Below are 14331 nucleotides of genomic sequence, written 5' to 3' on the forward strand. Positions count from 1 at the left end.
TTGATTACTTGGGTATACTAGATGGGCTAAGAATAAAACATCAAATTGGTTTAAGGTCCACATAGGCCTACTATGTTATGATTAATGCTAATTAAGTTAACACTTATTTTTATTATGCTAAACGAGTTAGTCGGTCAATATATTACCGATCTTTCGACTTTATTTTCTATTATTTTTCTGCACACGTCATGGAAATATTAATTACTACTCCCTCCGATCCATAAATCACCCATTTGGCACTAAGTTAGTACAAATTTTGTACTAAGTGGGTGACACTTTTTATGTATCGGATGGAGTAATAAATATCTCCACAAACTAAAAAAATGACTAAGTCTTATCAAAATTTAAATCCAAATATCTATAGAACAAAAACATTAAATTCACATTATGATTTATTGTCATTATGAAAACATATATACTAATATAATTTAGCACGCACATAATCTATGAGTGCAAACAATTGATCCATCAATTACTACTCATCTGAACTTTAATTTAGTGTACGGATGTTATATCATGTGTAATCAACCATATCAGAGAAAGACCAGAGATTGGTAGGTGATCTGAAGTTTCATTACAAATACTAAACTAACATCAATTACAAATGACCAGTCAATATATAATAGAAGCACAATACGAGGTTTTGGAGAGAGAACATCACGTTGATCCAAATTATCTATTGTTAGTTAGATAAGTATGGGCTAAACACGACCTCCATTTTCCCTTTTCAGCGATTGTTAGTGTGATCAACAATCTCAGGTAAAAACCAGTGGTTGGTAGGTGAACTGAACTTTAATCACAAATACGCTAATATAATCTATAAATAATTCAGAAATCTGATGCAAAAGTCGGTCCACCAGCCGACACTAGATTTAATATTTAGTTCTGCATTTCGATAGAAAATCACATATAGATAAAATATTGTCTCACGTCTTAAAACATCACTTGACTGTATATAAATTTTACTTTTTATATATTAAGTTGATTAATTCTGTCTTTTTAATGACCAATTATATAAATAGTATGACAATACATAACTGCGTCAGTTAGAAAAGCTAAGACGAGTACACATCTTTCCGGCGCAACGTAGGACTAATAAGGCATGCATTAGGGGACATGCATGATGCATCCTCGTCAACCAAATGGAACGATAGCCTAGCTATCCCCAGATCGATCGGTTGCCTCTGCACATGCAGTAGCACTGGTACTTGAATGTCTGAAAGGACGCACGACTGCATGTTTAAATTATCCCCTATCAATGTCATCTACTTGAATGTCTGAAAGGAGTACCTGATTAATTAATCATCGGCATCTGTGCACTGTTAACTCATGTTCCCGGCCGGACGACGTAAACCTTCCAGCCATACCTCGTAAACTATCATTTTCCACGAATTATTGAATGTGTTAGACTGCAATTAACGTCACTAGTGCCATATACACACACACACTATAATAGTATGGATAAATTAAGCACCGGCCATATATTTTACTATAAATTTAAATTCAGAGAGCTCTAACTTTTCAAATGCAAAGTACTCTACAAAATACACATGTATACTTGTAAATCCACAGTTGTAATGGACATGCATATCTTAACCAGTCGCAAGGGCGCGTGCATATCGTTTGGCTAAGTATGGGAAATTAGGATTAATTAAACATGAGATCGATCTGCGCAGCTAGTCCTGAGAATCTATAAACTAGGGGGTTCATATCGACCTTGTCAGGGTAGCCACGATCTGTTCTGCTACTTATGTGATTCTGACATTCATGTATGATACTTTCTCAGTCCAACAAAGAATGTCTTAACTTTAACTAAATCTGAATGTCTCTATACACTAAGTCATGTTTAAATACATTCAGATTTTAACAAACTTGAGACATTTTTTGTTGGACGGAGAGAGTATTAAACTATGTATATATGGAGTTCGATTTAGAATAATTAAACGATAATTAAACGATTGCCTTTTTATTCATGTTGTATGCACGTGGAACTGCATGTAACAGCTACGGTTCAAGGAAGAGTGGGCGTTAAATAATATACACAATAATATGCTTACCCTAGATAATGTGCTTACTGCCAGTCTGATATGGCTCAAGATCTATAGTTAGAGAGGTTTAGAACATACATAGTTCATTATATTAAATGTACATTACATCACTACTCCAGAAAACCCCTCTAGTGGCGGTCAAAAAAGGGGTTGGTGGTGGTGATCATGCCTGTCACCAACTCTGCGTCACTGGAGGTTTTAGTATCGGTGGCGGATAAAATACCCGCCACTGCTGTACTGAGATCACCAATGGCGGGTAAAATACCCGCCACCGAAGACCTACAAACCCCCACTGTAAATTCCTCCAGCACCACCCGAAAAGTGCGTGGAGTACATCAGTGGCGGGCAAATTACCCGCCACTGGACATTTCCAGTGGCGGTCTTTGGCCACCGCCACTGGAAGGTTCCAGTGGCGGTGGTGTATAACCGCCACTGGTACTATTTTTCCCCGAAAATAAATAAATGAATTATGTATAAAAATAAATATTCCTGTAGCACAGAAATAGCAGAAATACAACACATAGCAGGAATACAACAGTATAGTATACAACACCAAAGAAACAGAATAGCAGCAAATATATTACAAAGTTCCACACGAGTTAAACATTCAAGTCACATGCATGTATACAAAGTGTTTGAAAGAATAAGCCACAACTAGAAGTGTTCCACACAATTTAGCCACTTTTGGCGACAATCCCGCCCCCGTAGTAATCCCCTCTCGATTTGAAGACCTCCTTGTTGAGACTTTCGCCGATGTCCTACTGGGTCTCGTACACGAGAATTTCTGAGTTGTGCCCTAACTCGGCGTTGGCCAGAAACCAATTCCTCACTTCTTCGAAGGTCTTCTTCCCCTTCGGCTGGAAGTTGTTGATCATCTGCTGAATAGTGCTCGTGCAGTAGTAACCACAGTAGACGGATCCTTCAGGCTGTTGCTCGCAGGGGAAGTTGAAAGTGTGCCTGAGGGGAGCGTCACGATTGCGGCTGAAGCTAGGCATCGCGTACCATTTCACCGCGTCGCGATAGGCTGCGTCGATGACATATTTGATCGGCTCAAAGTCGCGTTGTGCGGTTCATTCCCCTTGCATCGCAGAGGATCAAAATATGTGACCCCTCCCATATGTAGTCAGATGGCGATTGTCACCCAATGGTCGCTGTTTCACAAAAGGACGCATATTGTATTAGCCAAATAATATAACAAGTAAGTCTTCCGACGAAAAAAGATGTATGCATTCACGCGAATTGAAAACACCTTACTGTAGATGGTACAATATCAATACAAAACGGCGGTCTTGGTGCTTCAACATGAATTGAGTGAGGTATTCAATCGCCAACCTTCTACTTTCGGTCAACAATGGGTCTGGACCAAGCAAAGTGGCGTTGAAGAGAATGGGGTCAGCGACGGCCATCCCATATTGCTTCACCCTATAGGCCTCCCTCGTGTAGTGTACACACCACGGTCTTAATATGGCGACATCGAAAATGATGTGCTCGGTCCGAAACGCTTCCCGGGAACCGAAGGTCACCGGGAGCGTGATTCGCCCCATGGGCTGCACCACTCCGGGATTGATCCTCCGGAACGAGTCGGTGGGCTTCATCTGCTCCAGGGAGAGCTGAAGCTTTTCCACCAGCTTGGCGGACAGTAGGTTGAGGCTTGCCCCGCTGTCCACCAGTACCTTGGTCACCGTCATGTTGTTTATGATCGGCGACACTACGAGGGGGAGCACACCTGAACCCAAGGGACGGATCGGGTGATCGTATGAGTTGAAGGTGATCGGCACATGCGACCACCTCAACGGCTGCTGCACCTCCACACTGGGGAGGAGGGCGCAGACCTCACGCGTGAGCCACTTCACGGCGGCGTGAGACGTGAGAGCATACGCTCCCCCGTGGATGCAGGCGATGTCGCGAGGCTCCTGGAAGCCGGGCTCGTCGGCGTCGGCGTCGCTGTAGACATCCCCGTGCTGCTCAGCGTGAGGCTTGTCGCGTCCCCGGGGAGGCCGGTCCTTGCCGCCGCGGGCCTGACCGCGACCCCCTGCGGGTTCTCCTTTGTCGCCACCGGCTGCGCCCGGCCTGCTCCGCCGCGGGGGTTGTTCGGGCGGTCCCGGGAGAGGTGCCCGATGTCCCCGTAGTTGAAGCAAGCCCCGGCAGCGCGGCGCCCCTCGGGGCACTGCTCGCGCTTCTCCTTGATGGTCTGGAGAGTTCGGCAGTCCTATGCATCGTGGGTGGCGTTGGTGTGGATGGGGCAACGCGCGGCCGCTGCCGGCTTGCTGCCCGATGCTCCTGCCGCCGCCGCCTTCTTGGCGGGCCTCTGGGGAGCCCCCGGCAACGCGGCACGAACTTGCTTCCCGCCGGGTTTCCTGGATCTCTTCTTCCCGGAGCCCTCTGGTGGGTTTGCCGCTGCTTTGGCGGCAAGCTCGGGCGCCAAGCGCCCTTCCTCAGCCATCGCGCACTTGTGCGTGAGAGCGTAGAGATCCCTTGTGGTCCGGATCCGGTGCGTGTTGAGCTTTGCACGCATCTTCAGGTCGCGGACGTTGATGGCGTACGTGTTAATGATGGCGGCCGCTTCCACCTCAGGAATGGAATAGGAGAGGTTGGAGAACCTGTTGGTGAAGTCCCGCAACGTCTCCCTCGGTTTCTGCACAACCGTGTGCAGTTCCGCCATGGTTCCCGGACGCTTGTAGCCGCCCTGGAACGCGTTCACGAACTGCTCACGCGGGTCAGCCTAGGAGGCTATGGACCCGGCAGGCAGGTTGAGCAACCAAGTCCTCGTTGATCCTTTGAGGACCATCGGGAACCAGTTGGCCCCGACCTTGTCGTCGGCGCCAATGGCGTGCATGCCCAACGTGTAGGTCAGGAGAAAATCCTTAGGGTTCACGGTCCCGTCGTACGTCCCGAGCGTCGGCGCTCGGAACTTGCGAGGCCACGTCACCCGGCGCAGCCGTCCTCGGCACCCATGGGAGCATCCTCTTGCTCCTCTGGGCGCGGGCGTTCTGCCTCACGCTGGTGCCGGCGCTCCAAGCGCGGGCGGAGGTCTTCCTGCTGACGGGCATTCATGACGCCTCGCGCGTCACCCCGTGTAACGGTCGGTGACGAATCCGAGGACCCCACGGGATCCTCGCCTCCTTGCCCTCCCAGCAGGGGAGGGTATTCTCTGTGCCCCGAGATGCGGGGCGCGTCTCTGCGTCCCGGGTTCTGCCCCCGGCGTGAACCAGCCGGGGCGCCCTCGCCTTGCGGCAGCTGGGCGACGAGTGCAAGGAGCGCGTCTAGCTCCGCACTCCATGTTTCATGTGACGGCGTGCCTTGCAGTGGCTCGTAGCGCACCATGACACGTGCGGCTATGATGTCTACCGCTGGAGTCTGGGCAGGAGGCTGCCGATTCTCCGACCGGCTGCCCTCCGCCCTTTCACTCGGTGCCCTCAGGTGAGTGGGGCGAGACTCCGTCGGCGTCGCACGCGACGCACTGTGCTCATGGCGCAGGTGAGTGGATTCGCTGGCCGGCGGGTGCGGCATTATGGCCGCTCGCGCGGCTGGCTCAGGCGCTGGGAGCCGCAGGCGGTTGTCTACCGGCGGCCGAGGAGGTGGAGGTGGCAGCTGCTGTTGCTGCCGTGGAGAGGACCCCTGATCCCCTTGTTCTTGTGACGCGCGCGCAGCGTCATGGGACCGGGTGCGCATGGCGATAGTGGCGCGCAAGTCGGCTCGAGGCTCGTCTGCCTTCTTGGGCGGCATGGCGAGCTAGTCGTTGAAGATGTCGTAGGCGAAGAAGCCGGTGTTGACGACGAGGACGCCGGCGGTCATTCGAAGCTCTCTGCACGCACCCCTACCTGGCGCGCCAGATGTCGGAGCACGGTCTCCGGCACCGGGGATGCCGAGCACCGACTTTTTGGTTCGGTGGGGGGAGAGGGGAGCGTTCCAGCGATCGCCGGCGTGGTGATGGACACGAAGTGTAGACACAAGAGTTTTACCTAGGTTCGGGCCACCCGGAGGTGTAATACCTTACGTCCTGCTTTGAGTTGTATTCACAAGTTTGACTGCGTACAGCTAACCCGAGGAGTTCCCGGGTTGGCTACTTAGGTGAACGCTGTGCTATGTTCTACTCACTCAGGTTCCAACTGAGCTGAACCCTTTGACCGGTGGCATTGGTCCTCCTTTTATAAACAAGAGGATACCACAGGTGCCTATGCATGCAGGGTGACACGTCCCCTAGACACGTGTCACGGCTGTATGGAATACAATTTTACTCATCCGTGCTGGACGCCATGCAGCGCCCAGTCCACTGTACACGGTAGAAAAATGGTTCGTATGGTAGTCGCCCTAGCTTTGCTTAGCAAGACTAGGCCTGCCGATAAGACTCCTGTCAGTGCATTAAATGCACTGCGCCCGCCGTCTTGTCTTGTCTTCACTGTTCTGCGGGTCCCGCCTGCATGCCCGAGCGTGGGTTGCTGGGGTGCACCTTCCCGACTAGCGCACCCGCTAGTTGCCGGGAGGCGTTCCTTCGGCTTCCCGGGACCGGGGTTCCCGGAGGCATTTTGTACCCGGCCCTTAGCTTTAGCTTCACTAGAGGGCGTCTCATTGAGGTAGGCTTCCCAGGCTCGTCGCTTCCCGGGAGTTCTTCCTGATGGGGTTCGTCACTGGCGACCCACGCGTCCCGTATCAGTGGGACTCCGTGGGCCACTGGTACGACAGGGTGTCTCAGAAGCAACTTCAAATTCGGTTTATTTCATCCAAAGATCAACTTGCAGGTATATTCACAAAGCCTCTCCCCACACCGGCGTTGGAGCATTGTAAACGCAATCTTAGTCTTGTTGATCCAGGCTAAGATTGAGAAAGGGTGTTAAAACTAATTAGAGATATACTAATCTAGTTAGAATCCTAACTATATAAGTTACGGATAGAGTTAGACTTGTATTCAAACTGTAAGTTGTTGTTATCTCACTTGTATGGAATATATAAGGGAGAGAGGAGCCGGCCGATTGTGCTGTGCTGATTTTCCCAGTAAGCCAATCTCCTCCGATCCATTGTTTTTCAGTTCTTGCACTTGTCGAAAGCTCACCTAGCTGGCTGCTTGATACTGTGCCTGGTTGCTTTACCTGCGTGCAGAGGAGGCGCTGATTGCCAGCAGGCAGGGGCAGGTTGACCCACACGGCGTGCTGACCAACTGGGACGAGGTACCCCTACTCCGGGCGGGAAATCTTATATCGTACACATCGACAAGTCCTCCATGCGACCATGCCGCCGGAGCACAAGGACCACCGCGCGTGGTACTCCACCATCCTGGGCTCCTGGTGTCCGTAGCAGCAGCCAGCAGTTCGCCGCGGAACGTCCGTGATGCGCCGCGGCAGCTATACACGTACGATACAGCGCTCCATGGCTTCGCGGCCACGCCATAGTTGCCAAGTTTCCGGGTCGAACGGGTCGAGGGACGGGAACGAGGGTCTAGAAACGGTGTTGGCCAAAACTAGGGAACGGTCAGGGTATACATCTCTGGATCGACCGATTCGATAGAGGGACTCGATCCATAGGATTTGGGGACGACGACTCGGAAACGATTAGCCATAATTAGGAAACAGACCATGCCTAATTTCATTGATTGATCGGTCCTTGCTTGACTGCAGCTATGATTGGAAATCAACCTTAATTGCCAGCAGTAGTTTCCTTAATCGGTGCTTGATTGCATGATTTCAGCTAAGATTGAAAACGAACCTTAATTAATAGGTCTAGGATTAGGAAACCTTCTTCACGCCCCCGCTGTACCTCGTCGAAATGGCTCCTGCGCAGAGGCGCGTCTCGCCGCTCGCTCGCTCGTCGACCAGATATACGGAGTCGCGTCCCGGCCATCGACTCATGTCGTCCTGCCCATCGACCCCGACCCTCGATTCGGGTCGACGAATCGGATTCACGGGACGCGGCACCGTTCCGCGTTCCCGGCTTCTCACCACGCTCTCCACCCGCAAGCTCCGGGCGCTCCGCCGCACGCCGGGCGTCGTCGCGGTATACCGGGATCGCCGCGCCAAGGTGGCTCTGATACCACGCGCTCCACTGACTTCCTCCGTCTCAACCCTGCCACGGTTGAGTAATTTGTATCCACTAGCTGCATCGCAACAACTCTTTCTTTACTATATATATATATAATGATACACATGTTCGGATGTATTCTAGAAAAAAAACCTGCCACGGGACTGTGGCAGGCAGCCAAACTGGGCGAAGGCGTTATCATCGGCGTCGTCGATGGTGGAGTGTGGCCCAAGAGCGCCAGCTTCAACAACAACGGCGCATGTGAACCTGGCGGTGACTTCGACCCCTCCCCGTGCAACCAGAAGCTCGTCGGAGCGCGCTACGTCAACAAGGGTTTGGTCGGTGCGAACCCCAGCGATGTCCTCTCCGTCAACTCCACACGCGACACGGACGGCCACGGCACGTACACGGCGTCGACCGCCGTGGCAGCGCCGTGCCCAGTGCTTCTTCCTTCGGCTACGGCCGTGGCACAGCTCGTGGAGTTGCTCCACGTGCCCATATTGCTCCTACAAGGTCAGTTGGGCCGAACACACGGTGCAGATGTCCGACGTCCTTGTCGGCATGGATGCAGCGATTGCGGATGGTGTCGACATCATCTCGCTGTCGATGGGCTTCGACAATGTGCTGGCCATTCGCAGCAATGGAGCGTGGCATCCTCTTGTCTTGCTCAGCCAAAAACAATGGGACGAACCTCGGCACCTTGCACAACGGCATCCCTTGGGTGCTAACTGTTGTGGCAGGCACGGTGGACCAGCAAATGTTTGCCAGCACCGTGCGTTACGGTGATACGGCTAAGCCGGCACCACGTGGTATCCGGCGAGTGCGTGGGTTCTGGACACATAGTTGGTCTACGAAGACACTTGCAACTCAACGGCTCTGTCAAATGTGACATCGATTATCATTGTTTGTCATGACACTTCGGGATGGTTCGTCTTTCAGATGGGCACCGTAGCCCGGTCCGGCGCCAGCGGAGTCGCCGTTATTAATCATGCGACGACAACGTCTCACCTCTTGCCTACCTAAACATGCCAGTTCCAACCATTATTAATCAAATCCAAATAGGCACCAACGCTGCTGAAGTACATCAATTCAAGCTCGCATCCGGTGGCCACCATGATTTTCCAGAAGACAATTCTCTGCACACGGCCACTGCCAAAGGTAACCTCCTACTCGTCCCGTGGCCCTTCGCCAAGCTTTGATGTGGTGCTCAATCCGGATCTAATGGTGCCGGGAGACGCCATACTCGCTGCCAGGGCGGCCATCGGTCCATTGACAAAGATAGTTGGAATTGATCTTGGATCCGATTTCGTCATGACGGGGACATCGATGGCGTGTCCACATGCCATTGGCGTGGTGGCCTTGCTGCGCGCAACACACCCCAACCAGCAACGGCGGAGCTACGAAAAAATTGGTTACATATTAAAAAAAAAGCTATACCAAAAGAAGGTATCTTAATATATGTAATATTACTACAAACAAAAAAACCTATACCAAAAGATGCTACCTTTGGAGACAAGAGATGTTCAGGATTACATACTTGAATATTTGATACTACAAGTTAGCACTTGATTCAATTCAAATAGTTGAGTGCAGGGACAGAGATGGGGGAGGAGGGGGGGGGGGGGGGGGGGGGGCCCCCGCCCCCCCACCCCCCAATCGATCTTTTATGATATTTAGTACGGAGTATTGGATATCATGACCGCGTGGTCAGCGGTATGTCAAGGATTTCGAATACTACGATCTTGCTATCCCAATCAATTGCCTGTGGGCACATGGTGAGCTTCATGAATACTCCCTCTGTCCCTAATTAATTGGAGCCGGTCTTTTTGCAAAAAAAAACCTGTAAATTTCTGAAATAAACCTGCAGTCCATATCTTCAATTAAACGTGGACTGCGCGTTAATTTCGAAATTTTACATGGTTTTTTTTGCAAAAGTTTCAATAATAGAACGTGTGAGATTTTGTGAAAAAAGCCGGCGCTAATTAATTTGGGACGGAGGGACTACTAATCAAGGATATCTAATTTTTGCTACCTAGAACTATTTAGCTATGTTCGACAGGTTATGTAAACTTTGACCATGATATCTTGTCACTTTAGCTCGGTTATGATTAACGCCGATGTGTATGGATAATTTTAACTGCGTGCGCTAGTTTGCTTCTAGAACTTTTGCAGAAAATTATGGCTGGCAAGGCTTGATTGCAATTGAAACTGACAATAAACCATGCACAGACCTGAATATCGCATTCACGCGGCCACGTTTCCTAACCAAGTTTGGCCGGCCAGTACAAGATAGATCCAAAGCAGCCTGACGACAGGGTCCAAAGCTCCAACAGTCCCCATTGCATCAAACGGCTGATGCCTGCACATAAATTCTCCAGCTTCTTCAGTTCGTGCCGGCCACCAGATTTGTTCCTAGTGCGGTGCAGGCCAAACCTCCCCGCACTTTGAAAGAGGAGCGCCCATGTCGCACTCAATCCCGAATCATACGACAATTTTGCTTGCTGTACAACAACGCATGCAACCATCGCTATGCTAGTTAGTCCAAGCCGCCAATTCACCCCTTTTTGCAAAGACCGGCCCGGCGGCCGGGCTCGCTGAAACTACTTCCAAAAGCGCCCAAACTTTCAGACCTCTGAGATGCAACTCAAGAGTTTGGTATCTACCTTTACATGCTGCTACCTGAGCGAACAGTATTAGCTGAATGGAAATTTTTGCTGCCGTCGGGGTGATCGTCCCACGCTCAAAATTGCTACTAGTAGCCAAGCAATTCAGGCACTGGCACTCAGTTCAAGGCAAACTGCAACCGAAGAACTTTGCCTTTTCGGGTTCCCGGAGATCGGCTTATGATGATACAGCTACAGGGTTACATAATTCACCTTGACGCCTTGCTACTGTCAAGAACTCAAGATGCATATTTACTGTACTACGGGTTACCCACTGTACTACTGGCCTCTAGCTATGCAGTCAACTGCGCTAGTGTACACCTGGAATTGCTCTCCTGCCTGCCTTAATGCCTTTGCTAAACTGCGTGCACCACAAAGTTACCGCTATCCTCGCCGTCATCATCACCCCACCTGCCGGAGCTCGACATGCTCCTCCGCCGGCTGCCTTTCTTCGCCTCCAGAAGCGGCGTGCCACCGCCGTTGACGTAGTCCAACTGACACGCTTGCGCCTCGGCGTTCGACATCCGGTCGCACCGGGTGAGGTGCTGCAGGACCTCCTTCATGGACGGACGCGTCGACGGGTTCTCCCCCGTGCAGATCACGCCGAGGGTGAAGACAGCCAGGATGTCCGGCAGGTAGGCCGGATCACGGATATGCTCGTCGATGGCATCATTGAGCGGAGGGCCTTTCTGGTACCGTCGCCACGCCCATTCCGCCAGGCAGAAATCGGCACCACTGTCGTTGGCGACCTTGCCGGTCGTCAGCTCCAGCAGAACCACCCCAAAGCTGTACACATCCACCTTCTCATTCATCCTTGGCCTGTGACCATATTCTGCAAGCAATTTGCATCCGGTTAATTACCAATGCTGTCAAGTTAATTAACATGGCATACGAGTTGAAATGATACTAACTGAATTTGAGGGTGTCTCACTCACCTGGGGCCATGTACCCGAACGTGCCACCGATGGCCGACACAGACTCTGGCTCGCCGAACTTGACGAGCATCCGGGCGAGCCCGAAGTCAGCGATCTTGGCATGGAACTCTGGGTCAAGCAAGATGTTGCTGGTCTTGATGTCCCTGTGGACGATGGACTGCGCGCAGTCGTGGTGCATGTAGCTGAGCCCCTTGGCCGAATCGATGGCGATGGCCAGCCTCGTGGGCCAGTCCAGAGGCGCCGGCGCGCCCTCACGCTCACGGTGGTGTAGCCACCGGTCCAGGCTGCCGTTCTCCATGTACTCGTAGACCAGCAGCTTGGCGTCCGTGCTGGAGATGCAGCAGAGCAGCTTCACGATGTTGTTGTGCCGGATGTTGCCCAGCACCTTCACCTCTGACTCGAACTCCTTGTCGTGCTTCGCGTCCATCTTCTTTGCATTCCATATCTTCTTCACGGCCACCATCCCGCCGCCACCGTGCTCTTCATCGCGGCCACGGGCAGGGAGGTGTATGCGGTACACCTTCCCGGACCCGCCGCTGCCGATCACATTTTCTTCTCTGATGTTATTGAGCACGTCGGACTCGGTGAAGCCCACATGGGTGAACTGCGTCATCTTCCAATCGGTCACGTCTTGGCTGTCTTTGCGGCGCCGGAAGAGCAGCCACGCAATCCCCACGCTGCCGATGAGCACGATGGCCGCGAGCATAGCGAACAGGATGATCAGGCCCTTGGAGAGCTCGTCACGGGCAATGCTGCCGCATGCCGGGAGGCCTATGCCGGAGTCATGTTTGGTGCAGAGCCCAACGTTGCCGAGGAAGCTGTGCTCATATGCCGCGATCTGCAGCGAGAGCGGCACCTCGCCGATCAGCTGGTTCGACGACATGTTGAGCAAGTTGAAGTTGAGGTTGCTGAAGTCTGAAGGAATGGCACCGGTGAGTTCATTGTGGGACAGATCAAGCAGCGTCAGGGACGGAAGCAACCCGATGCTGGAAGGCGGAATCGCTCCAGAGATCCTGTTGCCGCTCATGTTGAGCGAATTGAGCTTCTGCAGCAAACTGACCGATGTCGGTATGGAACCACTCAGTCTGTTCCCGGCAATTAACAGATCAGAAAGGTTGGCAAACCCGCTCATGTTGGCCGGCAGCTCCCCGGAGAGCAGGTTGTTCTCTGCCTTGAACACGTGCAGCCCGGTCGCGGATGTCGGGAACGAGCCGGAGAACTTGTTGTTCCCCATCTCGATTCTTGTGAGGTTTTCGGATATCTGGGCTGGCAGAGCACCGGTGAAGCCGTTGTTCTGTATCATCAGCGTGGTCAGCATCGGAAACGACCACATCTTGGCCGGGAACTCGCCGGAGAAGCGGTTGTTGTACATCATGAGGTTATTCAGCAGGACGCAGTCGCCGAGGCCCGCCGGCAGCTGCCCCGAGAAGTCGTTGTTGAAGACGACGATGTCGTAGAGCTTCCCGTTGGCGCAGAGCGACGCCGGGAGAGGGCCAGAGAGGTTGTTGTTGCACACCTCAAGGTTGCCCAGCGGCGAGTGCTTCCCGAGCTCCTTCGGAAGCTCGCCGGAGAGCTTGTTTTCGAACAGCCGGATGTCCTTGAGATTGGGGAGCGTCGCAATGCTTGCCGGGATGGTGCCGGTGAGCTGATTCTTGTACAGGAACAACAGGGTCAGGTTCTTGTGGTTACCGAAGTCTTCCGAAATCTGCCCCGTGAGCCGGTTCGTGGACACATCAAACTCTACCCAATTCGCCGCCGCGATGCTCCTCGGCAGCTCCCCGTTGAGGCCATTGGTGAAGAGGTACACGAGCTGGAGCTTCGGGTGCCGCCAGACCCACGCCGGGATCTCGCCCGTGAGGTTGTTCGTGGACAAGCCGAGCACCGTGAGCTCCGTGAGGCTGGAGTATGCCTCAGGGATCTCCCCGGTCACGTTCATGTTGGACATCCAGAGGTAAGTGAGGTTGGTCAGCTGGGCAAACTCCACGGGCGCCGGCGCCGGCTCGAACGCGTTGAGGGCGAGCGTGAGCTGCTGGAGCCCCTTGAGCTCGCTTATCTCGCGCGCGGGGTAGGATCCCGTGAACTGGTTGGTGTCGAGGAGCAGGGACTTGAGCAACGGCAGCCTGGCCACGGCCGGGGGCAGGACGCCGCTGAAGTGGTTGTTGGATAAATTGAGGTGCTCCATGGCCGGCGAGAGGATCAGGTTGATGTCGTCGGGGAGCGCCCCGTCGAAGGCGTTGTAGGAGAGGTCGAGGAAGCGGAGTTTGGAGCAGCCGTAGAGCGCGGCGCCGGGGAAGGCGCCGGAGAGCTTGTTGCTGGAGAGGTCGAGCCGGGCCAGGCTCGCCAGGTCGCAGAGAGACTCTGGCACCTTGCCTGTGAGGTTTAGGCTGGGCAAGGTTAGCCCAGTCACGACGGCGCCCTGGCAGGCGACGCCGGTCCAGTTGCGGCAGTGGTCGGCGTGGGCGGCCGGGTCCCAGGACGCGAGCTGCGAGGGGTTTCCCCAGGCATTCTTGATGGCTAGGAGGCTGGCCTGGTCGCCGGTGGTGGGCTGGGAGAGCGATTCGCCGGCGAGGAGGAGGAGGAGAAGGGGGAAGAAGGGATAGGTGTTGGACATTATTTTTCTCCCGAAAGCTGACCCGACCGAATGCTGCTGGGCTGAGGTGGGCGAGAGTGACG

At 53.0% G+C, this 14331-nt stretch overlaps 1 protein-coding gene across 1 annotated transcript; it reads right to left on the reverse strand.

Moving 5' to 3' along the window:
* Positions 1-10842: 10842 nt before the first annotated feature.
* Positions 10843-14331, reverse strand: LOC100844548 (receptor-like protein kinase 5). Its single transcript, XM_003563710.4, has 2 exons — positions 11659-14331; positions 10843-11555 (listed from the first exon to the last, which is right to left on the reverse strand). Exons 1-2 carry the CDS (start codon positions 14267-14269, stop codon positions 11080-11082), a joined length of 3087 nt encoding a protein of 1028 aa, XP_003563758.1. The 5' UTR covers positions 14270-14331; the 3' UTR covers positions 10843-11079.

This window comes from Brachypodium distachyon, chromosome 1 (assembly GCF_000005505.3).
Source record: "Brachypodium distachyon strain Bd21 chromosome 1, Brachypodium_distachyon_v3.0, whole genome shotgun sequence".
NCBI lineage: Eukaryota > Viridiplantae > Streptophyta > Magnoliopsida > Poales > Poaceae > Brachypodium > Brachypodium distachyon.